This window comes from Gambusia affinis, linkage group LG05 (assembly GCF_019740435.1).
Source record: "Gambusia affinis linkage group LG05, SWU_Gaff_1.0, whole genome shotgun sequence".
In the NCBI taxonomy this organism is placed as follows: domain Eukaryota; kingdom Metazoa; phylum Chordata; class Actinopteri; order Cyprinodontiformes; family Poeciliidae; genus Gambusia; species Gambusia affinis.
The window spans coordinates 29,477,602-29,500,614 of record NC_057872.1 but is presented as its reverse complement, the minus strand read 5'-3'; the positions used below and the strand labels follow the sequence as shown (position 1 = coordinate 29,500,614).

Sequence of the window (23,013 nt, the reverse complement as noted above, 5' to 3'; positions counted from 1 at the left end):
AACTGAAGGGGTACTGACTTGGAGAAGTTTGCAAGGTTCTGCACTACTTTAGCGATAAGAGTGAGCGTGCGTGACGTCTGCTCGTCGGGATACTCCTGGGTGAGATTGAAAAGTGACGGGGACATGATGGCGGGACACAGGAAGCGCAGGAAGAGCGATCCGCTGATGAGGCGATCAGCGATGTCTTCCCGACCCCTTTCGGCACAACGCACTCTCCAGGACGCAAAAACCTCCTTTAGCTCACGTGGGAAAACACTGAGGACAAAACATGCATCTCAGAATCAAACAGCAACATCATGGCTGCTTCCTGGGCTCGCTAGGAGAGAGTAAATCTGCAGGCCCATCAACTTTTTTAAATAACTTTGTTTATTTCTGCAGTAATTAGGAGCTTACCAATGGGAATTAACGATTTTGCAGAGAGCCAGTTCGCAGCACATTCGAAGATTGGCTTGGTGGTCTGGTAGCACAGAGGGTGGTATTCTCATAGGGTCCACTTCGCAATTTTCCTCTGACTCATACAAGGCCCTTATGAACTCCCCTGCAGATGACATTTAATTTGTAACAAGTCCAGAGTTATTATTTTAAATAACAGCATTAACCAATGCTCAAGTGTTACAGAAAATAAATCAGAAATCAAACATTTCTGCAACTCAGCCCTTTGGAAAAGTAAACTGCTTGTTTTTCTTTTCTGTTTCAAGAAGTATTGATCAATCGTTTTAATTTTAACGCTGAATAGTAAATACTCGTTAATGCTGAAAATAAAAGCACCACCTACCAGCTCAGAACTGAAGAAATGTTATTTCTGTTAGTTTCTGGGTTATGACTGACACTAAACAGACACAGTGCACCATTAGGCACAAAGTCAAACTGATTTAGGTCTTATGTCTGGGTTTGGATAACATGTGCATTAAGCTGTATATTAAACATGTAGATGTAAATTAGGTATTTTACTCAATGTTCCCCGAGCGCTTCAGCTGTTCCTGCTTTATCACCCGTTGGGTTGAGCGTGTGTGGTTTTCCAGTTCATCCATGGGTTAAATGCCGAGGTCACAGTACTTTGCATAAACCATGCTTGGGGAAAATCTACTTTTTATGTATCACATGATTCAACTGAGGCAGAAATGATGCCCTTCCATGAATCAGATTTACTCATCACATCAGTTTATGCTCCTGATGTTTGGGAGAGATGAACAGATTCACTGTTTAGCAGGGGAATTGTGCTCGTGCTGCCAGAGCTTTCGCTAAACAGCTTAACTTTAAAAATTAGAAAACGATCACAGAATAATTCAGAAAGACAAAAGATGCATAATGCTTGTTAAGAGGGCAGAAGGCCTGAACTTTGCTGTTGTCAGGGATGATCTGGCATCAAAAACAACTTTAAGACTCGGATTTTCCACCTCAGTTCTTTTAGATTTATTTGCTCTTATTCTGTTGTTTTATTAGTCATTTCCCATGATTCTGAGAAATTTAGGCTGTGTTCACACAGCAAGCAAACGTGACCCAAATCTGCTTTTTTTTTTTGTCCGACTTTTTTACAGCTGGATGGCCCAATACTTCCTCTGTGAATGCGGGCTGCTTTGGGGATGTAAACCGTTCACTCAGAATGTAGTGGACTGTTTATATACTGTAGTACTGAAAAAATACAAAATATTAGTAATATGAACAACCATGCAAAAAAAAATATATATATATAAGAAAAATTCTGATTTCAACAAGAAATTTGGAAGACCTACTTTGTGAACATAACCTAAATTTTTCTATCTTCTCATAACTGCTTAAAGTTATTAAACATCAAATGTGTTAGACAAACAGTGAAGGTTTCTGGTTATCAGGACTAAGAAGGAAAATTATTGTTCATCAAAGACTAATAATCTTTTTTTTAATCTTAGGTAGGTAAAAAGTAAGTTTTGTTTGCAATGTCCAAAATATGAATAAAATCTGTATAATCCTGAATATGATTTGAGAGAAAGAGAAAAAGTCAGTTTATACTCTATTATTCAGACTAAAAATGATTAATTTACCCTCAATAGTACTGATAGATATTTCCTATGGCTTTTATTTTTATGGCCATAAAAATTAAGCCAAGAAACAAGTTTTAACTGATCTGAGCAAAGAGTTTTGAAAGCTTATTTTTCAGTTATGATTTGGAAAATGAAAGATACGGCTGGGCCGACTCACCGATAGCATCCTTGAGGTACTTATGTCCGATCAGTTTGAGGTACTCTTCTATGGCTTTGGTGGCCAGAGTGTTCTCTCTGAATATAAGGTGTTCTCGGTCGATAAATCTGTCTACCTCACACATGGCCATGTCAGACAGGAAGTCCTGCAGACACAGGAGGACTGCAGTCAACCGTTGCTCTTCAATCTGATTCTGAGCTTTCTGCAAACAGCGGCGGCCCTTACCTTTGCCTTCCCCGTGCTTTGCAGGATATGCACCAAAGCACAGGCCACTTCCTCTTTACTCTTCACGCTCAGCACAGGCTCCAGCACGGCGCACAGGGTGCGATAGTTGTTGGTGACGTACTCGGCGAACTCTTTGTAGAGCTCCATGGGCAGGATGTTCATGGTTTGGAAGCGGGATTTGAGGCGAAGCGACGCGTTGATAATTTTCCCTCCTCCGACGCCGGCTCCCTTTGTGAGAACGCTGGGCTGGATGACTGGGTACCATTGCTCCACAAACTGCCGCCCGGTGATGCTCGAGATGGGGATGCTGACCAATCCTAAGTATGTGCTCTTTTCCTTCAAGATAAACAGGAAAGATACTCATGAGCATGTAAACTGTATCCGTAGAGATGAAGGGAAAAAAATAAACACCAAACCGGAAAAGAATTGTGATTGTAACTTATGGTTCTAACTATAAAATCTAACTCAGGATGTTTGCAAACTCCCAAAACTGACTGGGATTTTTACTTTTGCATTTTGTTATCTAGTGTATAAAAGTAGTTCTGTTTATGGTGCAGTTTGCGAAGTTACACAGTAAATAAATAACAGCGATAATTTGGATTATTTGGCCCAATTTATATTAATTTATAAATATTTAGTTCACAAATTAAATACTTAGCTTCAAACTAAATTGGAACATTGGAAGTAAATACGTAATATTTAGTCTCCAAATAAATATTTATATTGAAGCTAAATATTTAGCACCAATTTGGTTAAATCAGTTTGCTGATTTAAACTAAATATTTAGTTTGAAGCCAAATATTTATTTTGCAAGGCAATTAATTAGTCCAGCTTATTAATCACCAAATATGGATGCCATAATTGCTGACTGATAAATATTTGAAGATAAATATCTAGTTTCAAAATATTTTCAAGACAAATATTTAGCAAGCAAATCAAATATTTAGTTCAGAAATTAAAGATTTGATAAGCAAGTTTAGCTTCAGACTAAATATTTAGTTTGGAATAAATTATTTGCATTGCAGCTAAATATTTAGTTATCATTTTACTTTAACTGAACATTTGCTTTGAATTTAAATATTTAGCTTGCTAACTATTTAGAGCTTGCAAACTAAATATTTAGTTTGGAGCATAATATTTAGTGTAAAGCTAAACATCTAACTAAATACTGAATGTGTATTTAAGTTATTATTATCATTAACTTTATTAAAGACACATTAATCCATTATAAAATTTTTTGTAAAATAAGTAAAAATATTTAGTTTGCAAACTAAATTCTCCTCCACCCTGCTGGGATCGGTCAGTCACCTTCCGTCTCTTCTTGTCCGTCTCTTTGTACAGATGAAGGCGAAGGTTGCGGACGGCCGGCAGGTTGTTGAACTCAAAGTGCTCTCCCCAGAAGACGGTGTCGGTGCGGGGCTTGCTGGTGGTGCGGGCGTACAGCATGTCGTCCAGGCACAGCTCGCAGTAGTAGCGCTTCTTAGCCGGGAGCTCGCGGGCTTCAATTATCCACAGTTTCAGCACATTGTCCACCCTCCGGCTGTTGTCCTGCATGAAGATGAAACCAGCTCAAACGCAGTTTACAGCACTTAACAACAGGCTTTTAAAGAAATCTTTGCCGATGACGATACAATGTCGGGAGAAAGATACGAAAATGCAACAAAACACGTCAAGGACAGAGAAGAGGAGACGAAGAGGGTGAATAATGGGCAGCAGCAGGTCATCCTGCAGAGGAGAGACATGACTGATCTGTCTCGAAGTTGTAAAACAGCTTTAAATTCATCACACAGAGGCCTGAAACTGCATGATAGACACACAAAAGACAAATGACAAAAAATAAAAAAATAAAATCCTGCATTTCATCTGTGCAACAAAGACACAAACAATGGTAATTATGCTTCTGTGGTGAGTTCTTATCATGATCACAAAGCGTGTTTAATATTTGACATCTCCTGCTGCAGGAGAGAGGGGCCTGCTGGTTGCTGAATCACCGTCGTTAGCCTCATACTATTCAGCATCTCATTTTAAACCCGACACATGCCATGATCTTCACAACCACCGGGTTTTGTCCTCTTCTATCTCTGGTGTCAAACGAGAGGCATCATTATTTCCAAGCCCGTGACTTTGAATGTTTTTGGGCATCTGGTGTCTCAGTTTGCCAGAGCAGAGAAACCAGTATGGGAGCGGGTTCTCAGCCTTGAAATTGTCACAGGGCTTCCGTCTTTCTGTTATATCTCAGATTTGACTACCAAAACATGGCTGCTTAAAAGAAAAAGAGACTTCCAAAGTGAATCAAAGTCAGGTACGTTAAAAAGAATAATGGCAATCCTTCGCTCTGCTGGTATGTCTGGTCTGAGATACACGACTCCTAAAGTTTCCGGCGTAGGAGGGGAGAGATAAATCTGGGAAAACATCCGTTAGGGATCCTCGGAGCGCCGTGACTCAGCCAGGACCCCTGCGGCCCGAGCATCTGGATGGAGAACATCCAGCTCGCGTGATGTTTCATCTCAGACAGCTTTAATTTGTCTCCAGTCCCTGGACGCTATCAAAGCCGCATGTCTCACGTGTCTGCTCACTTTTAACAACCGACAGGAGGAAGCACAGGACGATTTCACACAACTATCAGATCCGCAGGGAAATTATTGCTATAACTTGGTGCTGAGATGAGTTCAATTAAAGATGCGAGGATGAAAATATGATCTCACTGCACGGGGAGCACTTCACGTCAGTGCTGCAAAAATATGCAGTTTGTGTTCAGAACAATGATTGAGTATTTTACTTTGATCTGATATCAGTTTGATCCAGTTTAGCATCTGTTGCGGTGCACACTTTGAAGATTTTAGGATTAGATCTGACGCCTCCTGATTAAGGGGGATAAAGTAAAAATCACAATTGTTCTTCAGAGTCTGAAGTCGCATCAGAATGTTTAAATAACTGTAACAAGGTCAAACTGAAAAGAAATACCGGGTTTCCTTATTCTCAGAAAACAAAAAGACTCAGTAATATCATTTAATCCACCAAATCAGCTTGGATCAAACTGATTTATTTCTTCAGCAGAAAACACTGCTTATTTTCTACAAAACTGTAAAAAAGTTTTAAACCACTCTAATTCCATGTAAAAAAAATTTGGTACCAATCGTACCACATTTTGTTTCAAAAACTTTGTTGTAATCTCTTGAAAGTAGTTCTAATCAAGTTTTGCTTGAAACTTTTCAGGTTTTCTTTGGACTTTGGCTGCTTTCTCCTTCACCACATGCAGACAAACAACTGAAAAAAGGTCCTGCTGTCAGTTTTCAGCTGGGATTTCTCTGGAAGTCACCTTGCTGGAGCTAAAATCTTGTTTTCTCTCTGGTAGACTGTGTTATCTTTGAGGTTTTTCACAAATTCAATGCAAGAAATTGAAACAACTTGACTTTTGTGACAGACTGCTGGCAATAAGATGCCTAAAGATTCACATGAACAGATGACGTGTTTAGTTCAAGAAATAATCAATTAATAATTGATTCAGATGAATCAGCTTCTTTCATAAAATGTTAAAAGATTTGATATTTGACTCTGGAGAAGCAGGTGGTTTTATGTTCGCAAATCCTGCTGAGATCCAGTATTAAATTTGCCCCAGCTGATCCAGACCGACCACACCTGGAAATAAAAATCCATCCTGAAGAATCAAATCACAGCGACCAGCTCCATATGAAGAGAAACACAGAGCAGCATGTCAGCTGGGCAACAATCAGGACACAACAGGTCTGCTGATGTTTCTGTAACTCAGCTGAGATTCATCTGAGTCGCATTTTTAACAAAGCTCAGAACCAAAGCACAAAAATACATTTTTTAGAAGCACCTCCAAAAACAAACAAAAAACAGCTAATCATGCACGTCTTGGCTTCATGATGCATAAAACACAAACAATTCAATTTAAAATATTACAATGAAAATAAACTATACTACAGAGGAAATCACTCATCCATTTTCTGCCCTCTCATCCTCAGATCAGTAAAATCCTGATTTATGAGAGAAGTGCATTTTTCCTTTCTATTGGACTCCAACAAAATGTTTTTCACTATTTTTAGCAGAGAAAAATTCTGTCGTCAGAGTTCTGCTGTTTAATCATTTGCGTCCAGTCTTCATGATAACCACGTCCTCTCTGTGGGTAGAGCCACTTTCTATTAAAATATTGTTTTGTGTTTTATCTAAGTTGTCTCACAGCAGCAGGATGTCCAAAGTCACAACTTCATCAATTGCACGTGTTGTGGAAAAAACTATTTTACCAACCACTGTCAGGTGAAATCACTCAATCAGGTTTATTCATATATTATGCACAATACAAAAAGCTTGTAGGACAATCAATAATGAAGAAGGTCTGGGTGAAAAGCTCTGCCAGGCAGAGACAGCAATAGAGTTTTATACCAAGAATAAGGGATTCAAAATAAGGGGCGAGACAGTCTGGTTCTGATGCAGCTGTAGAAAACAACTTACAGACTTCTACATGTAACCCAAATAGTTCTTTTGGTGAGAGTTCACAAGCATTTCATACAACATGATCAGCAGACGTTAACTTGTAGTAATTTCCCACCACATTAAGTTCACTTGGCTTTGCTGCGGACTCAGTCAAAAACAAAAACACAGCAGGTGTAATTTCTGTTCCTGCTAAATAAATCCGGGCTTCATAGTGGAACAGTTGGTAGCACTGATGGCTTGCAGGAAAAAGGTTGTGGGTTTTTTCACATGGAGTTTGCATGTTCTCAACATTTAGCATGAGTTCTCTCCAGGAACTTCATCGTCTTTCCACAATCCAAATGGATGCTAAATATGTGGCAGTGTAGCTGCTTTCTGCTGGTCAATGCTAAGCCCTGCTAACATCTGCTGCTCAAATTTTGTATTCAAGTGTGAGCTTTACATTTCCACTCAACCAGCTTGATCTAAGCTAACTGCATCCTCTGCATTTAATTATGCAGCTATTCCTCAAAAGTAAGACATCTGTAAGCTACGCCGTCCTACACTACCTCTTCATGGATCATAACCAGTAAGAGTAGCACTACTTCGACTTGCTCTTACACAAGTAAAAGTAAAATGTAGCTATCCAGGAAATGACTAAAGTAAGAGTAAACATGTATTTGATAAAAGGCTATTCAGGTCCCTGTAACTAATAAAAACATCTATCATTTAAGATTTTAAAATTACATCACCAGATGGACCACAATATAAAGTGATATGGAAATTTTGTTATTTTAAGGACCAAAATAAATAATATAATTATAAAACAATTAAATCAGGCAAAATAAAGAAAAAGAATTAAAATGATTTTCTTTCAAATAAACCTTGAATAAAAACTCCAGGTGTATGTCTGGTCATTTTTTCCTTCAAACAAGATGTCCTTCACTCACAGTATGTACAGTATCTGGTAATTTTACTGTTAAGTAACAGTAAAATTACTTCGTATGAAAATTACTCCAGCGTAAGTAATAAGCACAACTTAGAAAAATATTCCAAAAAAGTTTTTTGGAATATTTTACTCAAAAAACTTTGAGTAAAATACTCATAGCAAACAAAATTTGCTGAGTAAACAAAGCAAATTTGGCAGGACAAAAAAGCAACCAAAGTCCAAAGAATTTTTTCACATCCCTTTGAGCAATTTTGTAGAACTACTGATTAGAGCTTTTAAAAAAGTTTTAGTCCGGCTGGAAGGAGATTATGAAGAAAATAGAGACTCAAAACTTGAACATTTCAGTTCATTACATGTTTCAAATTTCCAAGAGCAATTATATATCTATTTGGGAAAAATAAAATACTACAAAACTAACATAATAAGAGTTGAGCTTTTGGATTATACAAACAACATCAGAGTTTTCACCATTAGTCTGTCAGTTCCTGGTTGAGCGCTGGCCTGATCCGCTGGGTCAACATTCCTCTGTAACTTCTGTTGAACAAAAGCTTTCCAAGTATTTTTGTGCTCTAGTTTTTAGTGCAAATATCTTAGTACTCTTGAAATAAGACCAAACTAACTGACAGGTAACTTTTCAGCAAGATAGAGGAGCTTGTTTAGGGGCAATAATTCCTTGATATTGATTAAAAAGTATTAATTAGATTATTTCACAAGAGAGTTTTCCTAGTGAAATAATCAGCAAGGAATTGGTGACTTAAAACAAGTTCCCAAATCTTACTGAAAAGTTACTTGTAAGTTAGTTCTGACTTATTTCAAGTGTACTGAGATATTTGCTAGATAAAAATTACTGGTTAATATTTTTTTTAAGTGTTCAAGAAGCTAGCACCACTTAAATGCCACACACCCAGGTGAGGATCCCAATCAGGAAAGCTTTCGACTGCGCCGGTTCATTCATGAGGCCCACTGAGCCGTGAGAAACTCCTGGAATCAGTCATGTTGGTTTGTTTTCGCTCCTCTCCTCTCAGCTGCTCGGTATCAGCGAGCATCAGCTTTCACAGACATGCTGAGCTGATGCACATCGACCTGCTGCGCACAATTTACCCAAATCACATTACCCGATTAGTGGATTTTCAAAAACAGCAACCGGGACCCTCCGCCCTGAAACATTACCCCCGTGAGGCTTTAACACTTCGCTTGCAGACGCCACTAAATTGCTCGACACAGACACACACAGACATGGGGATGGAGTTCACACAGAGAAATGAAGCGGTGCGCTCTTATTGGAAAACAAACAACAACAGGAGACGGGGAGGAGAGAGAGAGACACACAGACACAGGGATCATCCGCATCCCTTTCTCTCCCCTCACCTTGTTGGGCTTGACAGCTCTCTGCAGGTTCTCGATCCATTTGTCTCTCTCTGCGGCTGAGCGACACGCAAAGCACTTGGTTCCTGACGCCGTTGTCACCTGAGGTTATAGCCAATGGTACCACAGCCATCAGTCACTATGGAGACAGCAACTAAGGCGCCAAAACCTCGATTTTTATCAGTTTCCGCTAATAAAAAGTGATGGAAAACTTTACAAAACCAATGCAAATTTCATAACCTTGATCATCAGACTTTTATTTTGTTTCTGTCAGGTTCTGTTTCTCGGCAATAAAAGTGGGAGTGTGCCGTTGCTCGACCATCATGCAGCTCAGCTCTCACCTCAAAACAGTACTCCTGTCCCAGGATGCTGGAGTGGACGGGTTTGATGATGGCGTCCTCGTCCAGTGTGAGGTCCAGCGCCTCAGCGGCGCTGCTGGGAGACAGCAGGGACTCATGGGAGTGGGACTCTTTGAAGCTCTGCATCAAACGGGTCCTGGGAGACAGATAGTCAGTCAGATGTGGGAGCGGAGCGGGAAGAAAGGGAGGAGGTCATTTCATCACGGTTCGGCAATAGGAACCTTTCATGTCAGCATCTATATGTTAATTCTAACATTAAAACACATTTCATTCTTTTTATCTTACTGCTATTGAATCAAAAACCACAGAACCAGTTGATAGATGGAAACCAGCTCATAATTTTCCAAATAATCCATTAGGACTGGAGGTAGCACATGCAGATATTTCTTTTAAATCAAATACAATATTTACATACTTCTGCATTTCAAACTCGATGGGATGTGAATGAGGATGATAATGTAACAGCTCTTCAGATTCAAACACACTTTCATGTTATTTTACATTCATATTAAATTCAGTTCAGTAACATTTATTAATATTAAAGTTGCAGAAGTTCTCTTTATCTTGAAAATAGAATATATAAAAAATTAAATTTTAATTGACTATCAATGCAATATAGCATAGAATAAGTGCAGACAAAACTAGAATCATGTTTAATTTAAACCAGTTTGAATATTTTATGTATCATAATCTTAAACTGCATTAAGAGATTGAGATAAAAACATAAATAAGCCTAACAGAATGAATTATTTGCCTTGAGATGACAAGATATAAATAAACTTAATTCACTTGAATTTCTTATTTAGTATCTGCACTGTAGTTTTTGTGTTTTTTTTGGATGTAAAAATAATTTCATAATAAACAGGCTTCAATGGATTCCTAATCAGACTTTAAAATGCATTTTTTAAAGAATAGTTCTTCAGCTGTATCCCATTTCTATTCTAACGTGATCATTTTTTTTAGCCTTGGTTTGGATGAAATCACATTAAAAGGTTTCCTGAAGTCAAAACTTTGATGTGCAAAGTGTGACGTTTCTCTCCAACCCTGGCAATGAAATGCAATATGGCTGCTTTGTGTTTATAAAACAATTAACACCTTGTAAAACAGTTTGTATAATCAACTTTATCAGAAACACCTTGGTAGTTGTTTTGAGTTCATCAGTTTCTCACATTTCTAAAGAAATTTGGTTTTCAAACATTTGTTTCTGCTTAGATCTCTTGAGTTCCTTCCACCATGTTTCAATCAGGTTGGGTCTTTTTCAGCCTTTCTATTGTAGATTTCCTGTTTTGGATTTCTGTCCTGTTCCGTCTCACATTTACATTTAGAATATTTTGGTATTCAGGAGATTTTATGATCTTCTCAATGACTGCGGGACGCTAAGATTCTGTGGCTATGCCACCATCTTAAATCATTATTTCTACCACTATGCCTGACAGCTGGCATCAGGTGTTGGAGCTGGTATGCTGTTAGATATTTTTAAACATTGTGCATTACGTCAATACATCTCTACTTGAACCCAGGAAACAATTCCAGAAACTTTGTAGTTCTTTCAGATGCAAGCTCGCAAAATGTAAGTTGTTTTGCCACATTGTTTTTAGAGAGAAGATGGAAAGTTTTTAGTCTTTAACTTTACAATTTTACATGCTAACTGTGGAGTGTGGATGAAGCTTTTAGTTGTTTTGTTTTAAATAAGCTGGGACATTCCTAAGAATCAATAAAAATGCTTTCCACATATGAATAATTATTCTTCTAGTACAACCAAGAACATCCAATGGTTTGAAAATGACTACTAGGTTTTAGAGCAGCAAAACACCAAAGCTCCCGTTTTTATTGCAGAGTTCACACTAATGATGATCATTTTATTTAATTAGATATGCCTTGGTGTTGTTTTCCTTCTTCACTCCAATAAAGAATGGATTCATTTCTTTGAAAAACTAATGCTTACCAGAAAAAAATGTAAATCCTCTCCTCATAATTCAAAATAAAACATTGAATCTGGACTTTTGCCACAACTATTGTGTCATATGACTGTATGAGAACAACTTTTTACCACTCGTACATTTGCTGCTTTGCTTGCACTGCTGCTGTAAGATAATGCATAGATTATCACCAAAGTGGGATTTATGAAGTGAAAATCTGCTTTTTAAGCTCCACCAGGTAGCTGCAGGCTGTGCAGAAAGAAACGAGGTCCAGTGATTAGCTTCACTAGCTAAATTCAAAGGAATACCCAGTAGAAAACATAATCTCATGCTGTTACTTTATGTTATGCCATAACTCTCGCAGATATTTCCATTTTTCTTACACAGTTTTTTATGCTCTAGGGAAAATATATATTGAAATGATTTCTAGGAAAGAAAATCAGACCTCCGACATTTTTATGCAAACATTTCACAGTAACAAACCACTCATTGTGCTCACCTTTGCTATGGTGCACACATGCACACACAGAAGAAGCTGATAGTCATATATCCATTACGACAGATAAATGATGACACAATAAATCTAACCAGAGTGTGAGGAGCGCTGGTCAGGAGCAAGGAAACCCCCCAGGAGAAGAAAAGAAAAAAAAACAAGCATGGAGATGAAGAAAACCTAAATCCTCGGCTCTGCGCTCACTTTTCCCACGATTGCCTGTGCCTAAACCCAATCATAACGTTCATCACCGGAGCACTGATCGCACAGGGAACCGGGGAGAGAGAGAGAGGCTCATGGAGAGAGGGAGAGATAAAAATAGACCTAAAAGAATGAGTCAGATTGAAGGGAGGACAGAGAGAGCAGAGAAAGACTGGAGGAAGTCATGACAAAATGTGAGAGAGAATGTGGGGATGGGGGATAAAGACGACCTCTCAGTGCAAATTAAGTTCATTATGTAAACACTGGACTCTTCAGAGAGGAAGATATGAGAGTATGAAGAGTCTGAAAGGAAGAAGAGTGAAGAGGAGGATGCGTGCGGACTGGGGAGCATGAAGGGATTGGAGAGACAGCAGGAGGGCTGGAGGAAAAACGGAGGACTGAGCCAGCTCTCAGCTTAGACACTTCAAACCAGAGACAGCTGGAATATGTCTACAAATACCTGCATCACGTCAGATCAGGTGGAGCAAAACTCAGCAAGCAAGAAGACAGCACATGATTACCACAATGAATACCAGCTCAAACATTCTGCAACTTTAATTTCATGAATTAAGGACATGTAACTTTTGAGTGTCTGAAGTGTTGGCCAAATGCAAACTGAAATTTGCTGACGTGGATAAAATTGAGGGATAAGATTGGCGTCACATGTAAGGATCGGCCGATCAGCAATCTCCCAAAATTAAGGAAATCCATCCTGAAAATCAGCTGGGACAATAAATTGGTGTACCCTTAACAAATACCGCTGTAATTGTAATTTATGTACTGTCCTCTATGTACTGTAGAGGACAGTACATAAATCTGATCAATTCATACACAGTGTTGGGGTCCCGCAAGTTGTCGAATAATTATTCGCTAAAATATATTCAGAAAATAGGTGAATTGGAGCAGTTTCCTGCAGTTTTCATCAAGGCAGACAAGGTGTCAACATTTTGGATTAAATTGGCCTAATATGCAAGACGTTGCTGCTGGGAATATTGCTGCTGAAAGAAGAGTATCACAAAGATACTTCAGAACAAAAAGTGGGTCAAAGTTCTGAACTTCCTAGACATTAACCCCTCTGAGAATCGCTGTTCAGACCTCAAAAAACAAAATGAGAAAAAAATGTGGCTTTCGCACAGCACATTTGTGATTCTGGACTTAAATCTGGTCTCTATGTGAAACAGAAACTAAGTGTAGAAAAACTAGATTAATGGAAATAAAACTGAGTTCTAGAGAACATACAGAATGTAACCCAAACCAAAAAACGCAAATCCTCTCTTGGTCATTCAGAATAAAGCATTGAATTATAATGAAGAAAAAAGTCCAGGAGTTGTGAAATTGTGACAAGAAGCTCATTTTACCAAGAATTTGGTCGTTTTGTTCCCTCAGTGGCCTTTTGGGGGGAATAAATCAGGCTGAAAAGCGTCTTGGCAGATCCTTGTTTCACTTCTGGCCTCAAGTTTGACTCCAAATGTAAAATTCTCATCTGCCGTTCAACTGAATCATATAGCAACTTACAGACTTTGAGCTTTTATTTTTTTAATCAGGCTGCTTCTCATCTGAATGTGGGTGGTTTATGGTAGAAAAAAAAATCTAAAATCAAATAAATCTCTGTAGTCATTGAGAGGCATCTAGTCCAGCAGAATTAAATTCCTGTTCCCTGAGCTGCTGACGAATCTTTGCTCTGCTGTACGTCTGTCCAGGATCCAGAGGAGGTGTAATTAAGCAAATCTCCCACTAACTCATTTCCTTCTGTACAGCCAGGATTATGGCTGACTGCTGGTTACCATGGTGAGAGAGCTCCTTCATCGCGCTGACTGAGAAACAGTGATGATTTCAGCTGAAAGTGATACTGAAGTGAGAGTGGAAAGTGAATTTATTTTCTCATTGAAGAAGATGCAACCAAACTCATCTGCTCTCTCATTCCAGAAGACGACACTTTAGTGATTATTGGCTCATTCAAAAAGGACAAAAGGGCTATTTTATATATATATATATATATATATATATATATATATATATATATATATATATATATATATATATAATTTATATATATATATATATATATATATAATATATATATATATATATAAAATTATATATATATATATATATATATATATATTTATATATATATATATATATATATATATATATATATATATATATATATATATATATATATATATAAGAATTATATATATATATATATATAGGGTGAATAAAGGAAAACAGCTTTAAATATTACAGTGAATGCATCCAGAAAGTGCTCAGGACGTAGTTGTACAAACTGTGGCCCTCATTCTAATTTTGCGCAGCTCCTGACTTCAAATAAGAATTGAAGTCAAATGGAAAAGCACAGGCAGTCCATACAGATGGATGGCTTTTATTTTACTTTTAATCTGTCCAGCAACAGTTACTCAAAGCCATTTTTTTTTTTACACAAACTTGGCTAAATACCACAAAGAAAGTTCCACCTAGATCAGGGGTGGAAAATCCTGGTCCTGCAACTCTTAGAGTCTCTCTGGTCCAACACAATTGAATCCAACAGCTGAATCACCTCCTAAATGCAGTCGGGTTCTCCAGGGTCCTGCTAATGACCTCATTATTTGACTCAGGTGTACTGAAGTAGAGACACATCTAAAAGTTGCAGGAGACCGGCCTCCTAGATCCTGTTCTTATAGCTGAAAATAGAAAAATTTCTTTCTCAGTTGAGCACAGGAGATTTTAAAAACTGGAAATCAATATTTGTCTCAAATAAGACAAACATGCAAAACGTTTTTAGAGTTTTGAATTGACAATAATGTATACTTCTTTTTTCTTTAAAAAGGACAAAAGGGCTATTTTGTTTTAGTAAATATTGCATTCATAATTTGTTAAGCAGGTATAAAAATTCACATTTTGTTGATTGAAATATTTTTAATTTCTTTTCTCTTTTTACCTCTAAATATTTTTGGCAGGACTTTTTTCAACCAAATGACAAAATATTTGGACACAACTGGTTCAGGAGTATTTCAACTTCCATCACTCCAACCACTTTAGTAGACAAGTTTTCTAATTTTTATTTCATTTTAATTTAATTATGCTTTGTGCTTTGAACAAAGAATAAAGAACAAAAAGGCTGTGTGTTGACAAAACTAAGTACACCCTTGCAACTTTTTGTTGTTAAAGAAATTGAGTATGTTAGCAGAAAAGTTCAGCAAAAAGAAGGAAAGGGAAACACATATTAGGCATGTTTCCATCTACTGGTTGGTAGTGAATCAATCTTACTTCTCAAAGCACAATTTCATCTGATTTTGATGCCACATAAGGCTGCGATAAACGGCATGCAGAGGTTGCAAACTAGCTTAGATCACACATCTCAAAAAAATGGAAATAAATTAGAGGATTAGACTAGTGATGTGTCTCTGGTAAGGTACAGACCCACCAATGAATAGGAAAGTTTGATACATCAGAATTTGTCCGAATGTCTTTCCATCTACCTTTCAGTGCATTAACCCTTTTTCAGAAATGCCACCTCAAGCAAAACTAAAAACCTTTCACTAAATTAAAGAAGTTATCTCAAATTTGACCATTTCCATCGACCTTTCCTAGTGCAATGTTTGATAGAAACTAGTTAACTAGTTAACTTCTCTGCATACAAAAGCAGAGAAGTTTCCCATCTACAGCTGCTTCCTGGCCCAAACTGGACCATGAACAGGGTTAAAACATATTCCAGCAAATGTGTTGAACAGGATGGCTGAACCATGGCCCAGTCAAAGTCCACATCCAGTCTGATTGAAATGCTGTGGTAGGACCTTAGGAGTTGGCCAATATTCTGCCACAATGACGTTGAAAAAGATTCCTGGGGTTTGTTTAGTTTTTCACACAGCTTCCATTTTGGCTTCATCTTTGTTTAACACCTAAAAACCCTGGAATTGTTTGTTAACTTTAGAACCTGGTAATGAAAGTCTTGAAAAAGGGATCTAGTTTCTAACTTCTCTGATTGATTAGTTTTGCAGTCTGAATGCAAAATCATCTCAGGACCAAACCTACTGACCTGATGTGACTCCAAGAAAGAAACAAAAGTTTTACCCGGATGTTTTTTGTCAAAAACAAATGTTACTATTTTAAGCATCTTCAAAAGACTGGAGCAGGTAAAAACAAAATGTCATGCACAGGTATGACTGTGTACAGCAACGGTCAAACACATCCAGAACATCCACACACCTGCGCGTCATCTCTCTCACTCTCTCACTGACCTGTCTTGGTCGGCACTGCGGAAGCGGGGGAGGATCATTTGGCGGAAACTGCTGGTTCGGTCCAGTTTCGGCTGACTCTTAGCCCTCTTGATGGAGCCCTTCAACCTCTTACTGAGGAAACTCTGGAGTGTGGCGGAGGAGGAGGAGGAGGATGACGATGATGCGATGGGGACAAACAGATGGAGAGGGAGAGGGAGGACGAGCGAGGTGGCGCGAACATGTCGGAACAGATAAGTGATGTAGAGGTGAGGAACGGGACGCAGTGGTCAGGTGGGGTTTGGTTTAAACGTCGTATGAGCGCAGGGTCAAAGTGGTTTGTGTCAGACGTTATGCACAATCAAATGCAGAAAAATGAAAAAATGGGACAGATGAGGAGGGAAAGCACACAGTAAGTTTATTAATAAAAGAAATCACACTGCTGCACATGTCCAGTTGGTAAAAAAAGACCTGCAGTGCCACCAGAGATCCTGTAGTGGGCAGCAGTGGACCATGAAGATTTCTGTTGGGACAGTTTGTCCTGGGCTTTCTTACAGGTTAAACCACATGCAAGAAAAAAAAAAAACCTACAACATATTTTCTTAAAAGCAGATCTACATTCAATCGGAACTGTGGCAAAACTTGAAAAGTCACAAATGCTCTCTGTCCAATCTGACTGAGTCTCTAAAGGTGTAAATCTCATGGAGTTAAGCACCAAAACGTTTGAAACTGTGATTGCAGTAACAAAGTAATGACTCAGAAAGGCTCAGTACAAATACAAGGAACAGATTTTAGATTTTTCTTTCGTAAAAAAAAAAAAAAAATCCTTCTGCTTCATAAAATACCAATAAAAAAACAAAATGAAGGTTGTAGTTGTAATGTGACAGAAAGTAAAAAACATTCAAGCAGATTTAGTCCTTTTGCAAGCCACCGTGTATCATTATGCAAACTTCTAATACAAAGTTTAACATTGCATATGTCTTCAGTTTATTCTTAGAAAAGTCCCATGTTATCGCATGATCAAGATTAGGAGCAGTGCCATCACATTCATATTTCACTGATACAACAGATGGAAAAATCATAATTTATGCACCGTCTTAAAAGCTTCCTATTATGCCTTCTAATTGATATTCTGTCACACTTTCCACCTATTATGAGGTCTTTGTTACATAGAGGCCCTTCAGTGACTTCACTGATGTTACTTAAGTTAAATAGAAGAATATTTTCATCCACTTGAGGTGCAACAAGGGTTCTCAAAATATTCTCTGTCCTAAATTACAAGGAGAGGAAATGCGAGACAAACCTTTTCCCCTAAAGTAGGTATAGACAATAATTTTTTCCCGACAGGCTACATAATTGGTTTTGGGAGTCATATCATTGGTTAAATTCAATTTTGATACCAAACCACTAACTAAAAAGTAATGAAAACTCAAATGTCTCAAAGGTCTCATCATTTTAGTTAAAGTTCCAGTTTCTGAGATGAAAATCAAATCAATAAAATACTGGCTTTGCTGTAAGAACATTCAAGTTTTCAAATAATTTAAGAATCCAGACCTAATTTTGGCAGGAAATCAGTCAACTCACATGAAGACAATATTTTACAAGATGTGCCTCAAAAAAAAAAAAAAAAAAACCTGGAAAATTTGGGCAACTTGCGTCTGGTAAAGTGGGTGAAAACTGATTGATTGACAGATCTCCATCAAAAAATGCTAAAATGTAATCAAAAATGTGCTTTTTCAAATTGTTAAAGCAAAACAACCTTTGTATTTTTTTAATTTCTTTTTGAAAAGGAATGAAACCTTGCAATAAAATCTAGTATTGACCCTAATTATAACGGTTTGTTGGGTGGAGCACATTAACGTCAAGGAAAAGGGTGGAAAAGAGAAAAAAATATGCTGGTCGAAAACTGGACATTTTTTATCCTTAATTATTTAATAATGCATCAAACATATATTATGCTGATTTATCAAAGAACTCTCCCTTATTTTTAATGCACAAAAAGATCATTTATATACCTAACAACATTATTCAGCGGGAGAATGACTGCGGGGAAATGACACCTTGTCATCTGGTGTGAGTCAAACGGCTTTGAAGCCTGTCTTAAGGATATGACTAAAGGCTTGGCTCCATCTGCTGGTTTCTAGCTAATAGTCTGCATGACTAACTCCGATTTGATTTGCTCCTCCATCTGACAGGTTGAGTGTCAAAAGGTAGAAGAAAAAGGCTGAAAACCAAAACAAATCGCAATAACGAGGAGAATCAAAGTAGCAATGGTTATTTCTATCATTGTTGGGTTTCTGACAGGTTTCCTGGGCTAAAAATATCCTAAAAGTTTCTTTACTTATCATTAGGTCACATTTATGTCAGCTCTAACATATAAAATTTCTAGTCATTTTATATGATATAAGTTGTGAGGCTTTTAGGATATTATACCCTTACTTTGTTAGGATGCATTAATCCTGCTGCTCTTCTCTAGTTTGACCTATTTTTACTGTTTTGTCCTCATTTCCCCTCATCTTCAGAGCAGGGATGTCATGTGGGGAAAAAAAAGACAATAGCTGCATTACCAGCAAAAGTTCTTCTAAAGAAAGACCCCTTGGGTGGCAACACCACCGCTGACATGATTGGCTGCACTAAACAGCAAAATTGATAATACAGGAATTTGTGGCTATTTTTAGTTAGATTTACAGTAAATCCCCTCTACACAGGGGTTGGGAGGAGGCAGTAATGGTTCCTCTGTGTGCAGCAGCACACTTTGGGGATTTACTTCTAGCATTTTATTTCAGTCTGTGAGCACTATAAGATTTAAAGCCATGAGAGTGCACCTTCCTTCACTGGTGTTTTATGTACAAGCACAAAACGAATGATCTGGTCTTTAGCAGGTTTTAAAACTGTTTACGCCCAACCATGGGTGTGAAATGGAAAAGCAGAGGGTGAAAATTGTTGCGATTCATCCAGATGGAACTTTGTAAACCTACAGTAAATCTTAATGTAATACGTTTTATTCCCCTTCAACTCTTCAAAATCAGCCGTATAGTTGTTCAGACTTTTCTGAATTTCTTCAAATTGTCCAAACATTAATTGAGGCCTTTATAGTCTGAGATGGACATTTTTAATTTCTTTGTACTGTACATAATCTGACCTAGTTGTTTTAAAAGTTTTCCACTGAATAAGCTTTTACATAATAGTCATGTTTCCATCCAACTATCATGCAAATTTTAAGCAAAATTTTGAAATGTCGCAAAAAACAAAGAAAAAAAGTGAAGTAGACGTTTTTCCATGTAGTGTTTTGGAGTGAATCAACCAGGCTATTCAAAGAGTGAAGTTAGGCTGCTCTTTTCCACACAGCTTCTCCATTTTGTCTTCTTCTTTGTTAAATAAGTAGTGTGAAATTTGGGTCAAATAAAGCAGGTAATTTCCAAGTTAAACCAACAGCAAAAGGGTGCATTTGTATTTACCACAGCAGTTCAAAACAAGGTGATAACCAAAGAGGGAGGATTCCTGGACCATGTTTGTCATCTTCCTGCTGCTCTTCAGGGCTAAATTACCCAATTCACAGAACCTAAAACATTTATATAACAAACACTCATCTAAACCAGAGTGAAATAATGACAAACACTCCGAACTCTTCAGCCAAATTGAGGCTCTGTATTTCATTTAATGGATTATCCAGCTTCTGCAATTTTCAAGTGCATGGAAAGCCTTTTCAGTTCTGCCACAATGAAAGAGCAGCAAATAGACGCTTGTAATAGGAAACAAACAAGTAAACAAGTTATTCTATTCTGAGATACAAACAGTGTGCGAAACAACAGGATGGATAACAGAGAGAGGACGTGAGCGACACGGCGGGCTCGTAAAAACTTAAACCGCTCCTGTAAGCACCTTCATGTGTGATACCTGCTGCTATGAATAAAACACTAAAATGATTATTTCTGTCCACAGACACATCGCTTCCTGCTCCACCTTTCACTGAGCTTCCATCTCAATTTGAAAGCTAAATAAGAAGTTGTGTTTCAATACGTCCCTTCTTCGCTGACATTCAAAGAACCGGTCTAAGTTCTGACTTTTACTACAACTCACATTTACATCACGTCAGCATTTAAAACCCCGGCTGCTGTTCTGCGAACTGCAACACGATTTCCACAGAGTTCCAGGCATTCAACATTTCCCTACAAACCGGTTTCAGATAAAACTATAATTACACACCCCTGATAAATTGGACTAAATTGTGCATTTGATTAAATTCCAATATGCTCTATTATTATCTAACATTACATTTTTAATTTACTTTGTTGATCATGTTTTAAAAAACAATCATAAAGACATTTTTTAATAAAACTGAAATTCCCTGGAAAAATGATTAATGGTTTATTATTATTGGTTATGGAGCAGAGAAACAGAAATGGACGAGTGACAGCTTTATGCTTATTATTTCTCACTTTAAAACAGTTTTCCTCCTCGTCACTCCACTGAATTATTTTTGTGAAGTTTTAAAATTATATCTCCCAGCTGAAGAGCAATAACAAACATTTGTGGTGAAATTGTGACCCATTTTTGAAGCAGCGGTCAGGAGAGTTGCATTAAAACCAGTCAAGCTGCTTTCATTCATGTTCATTTCAGCGTTTATCATAAAATCTAACGTTTTTAGTGCAGGGAAATGTTGTGTTTTGCAGTTTTAATTATTTAAAGTTTTAAATGAAAGTTTACAGCAAGAACTGAATCATCTTTCTAACTCTGACAGATGGTGACCTATTTTTGTCTCAGACTTTGGAGTTGATCACAGGATGCTGACATTTTTTTCACCTGCTTTTTGAGAACTGATCCCAGGTTCTCTGAAGGGTTTTTATTTGGTCTTGTGACAAAACGCTCCTTCAAGCTGTAAAGTCCCTAGACCATCACCAAACTGCTCCTGGATGGATGAAAGATGCTAAACATAGGTAAAGGTTTAATCAACTCCTTTTTCAGTGTTGTTGGGCAGATATGATAGAAATCAAACTTTCTCGTCTGTTTAAATGGCTTTCCAAATGTACTGGATGGAGAAGTCAGACAGGAATTTCAGTTTGTTCATTTTGGTTTTCTTTCTTCATTCATCCATTTTCTTACACTCTTGTCCCTAATGGGGTCGGGAGGGGTGCGTTTCCAAATGTATATTTTTTCCAGGGCAATGCAACTGTTAAAATGCTCATTATTCTAAAGACATTATGCAAAAATAACTTGTTGTAATAGTTCATTTTGATCTAAAAACACTTTATCAATCCAAAGGAAAATTAAATGTAACTCTAAATGTGTCTATGGGCAGGAAGGACCTCCTGTAGCAGTCTGTATTACAGCTATTCTAAAGAATACTCTGACTGAAGACGCTCTGTTATTGTAACAGTCTCATAAGGAGGATGGTCAGTTTAAACCATAATAATTTTTATTTTATGAAGAATCTTTCTTTGCAAAATATTCTCCGAGTGCAGATCCACCCTGTTTAGATGCTTTTACTTTCTCCTTAACAGATCAAAAGCATATTAATGCAAATAAACTATTTTGCATTTGATTACTCTACAAAATAAAAATAAAACACAACATTTTTCCACTGACCAGGCTTTAGGATTTGACTGTACAGTCTGATGTAACACTCAGGATCTGCTAACACTTATAGTGCAAAGTCCTGCTTCTTTAAGACTAAACATGGTTTGATGTTTTTCACACACTCATCTGAACTGCAAAGACTTTGTGACTCAGACTAAATATGTTTTAGTTGGCCTTGAAGACATTTTCATCCAGGTTTGATAATGATAAATCAAATAAAAACAAAGGTCCTGCGTGACATAGTTTGAGCCTAAAGCGAAAAATTCTCTCTAATGACAGAAATGCAAAAATTGTGCAGCAAAAAAAAATAGAACTAGCAGATTTCTAATAACAGAGTCTAATATTATGCATATGCCACACAGACCAAGCATCACATTGGAAGCACTTTGCTTCTGTCTGGCAGTGAGACTTATGTCCAATCATGCTTAATTTAATCAATGAGCAAAGTAAATAACTACATTTACATTTTGTCACCTTCCTAAAATAATAGCCTCAGTCATTTTTTGCCAAAAGTGATTGTGACAACAACACAAAAAACACCACCTCTTTTTTGCCAAAAGATGATTTAGACAAAAAATAAAAATCATTTTGGCAAAAAATGACTTAGGCCATAACTTTAGGAAGGTTCAATAATTCATTTCAACAACAGGAAAAGCATGAATTACTAAAACAAATTGCAACATAAACACATTTACTTGTCATAAAATCAGAAGATAAAAAAAATTGTGATTCTGTTTCTCCTTTTCTTTTGTTATGGTTGAATTTGCCAAAGAAATAAAGTTTGTCTTCTGTGATTTCTGAAGTAAACAATGCTTGTGTCCAAGCAGAACGTAAATTTGTCTTTTATTACAGAAGCATCATCACAGAGCAGATTATGTTTTAATCTGAATACAGATTAACATGAACACATTCATTCAGTAGAAACCCGGATGTTAATACATTGCAAAAACACGTCTAGTGAGCTATTTCTGTTGCTGGTGGTGGGACAGAAGTACACAATTCCAGTTTGAAGACACAATTAGAAAACTCTGCACTGTTTTGTGTGTGGCCGCCAAGATATTCCCAGAAAGACCTGGATTCACCAGAAACTGGTTTT

General features: G+C 37.4%; 1 protein-coding gene across 11 annotated transcripts in view; it reads right to left on the bottom strand.

The window, feature by feature from the left end:
• Window positions 1-23,013, bottom strand: part of syngap1b (synaptic Ras GTPase activating protein 1b) — a 169,844-nt gene that overhangs the window by 32,142 nt on the left and 114,689 nt on the right. For 10 of the 11 annotated variants that reach the window (XM_044115812.1, XM_044115816.1, XM_044115807.1 and 7 more), the window contains 8 exons: window positions 16,365-16,486; window positions 9,493-9,646; window positions 9,155-9,253; window positions 3,712-3,951; window positions 2,404-2,739; window positions 2,179-2,323; window positions 394-538; window positions 19-255 (listed from right to left, as the gene is read on the bottom strand). In XM_044115812.1, coding sequence (XP_043971747.1) covers window positions 19-255; window positions 394-538; window positions 2,179-2,323; window positions 2,404-2,739; window positions 3,712-3,951; window positions 9,155-9,253; window positions 9,493-9,646; window positions 16,365-16,486 — 1,478 coding nt within the window. Of the gene's footprint in view, window positions 1-18; window positions 256-393; window positions 539-2,178; window positions 2,324-2,403; window positions 2,740-3,711; window positions 3,952-9,154; window positions 9,254-9,492; window positions 9,647-11,928; window positions 12,200-16,364; window positions 16,487-23,013 lie in introns of those variants that run through there. The other variant, XM_044115815.1, reaches the window with a different exon arrangement.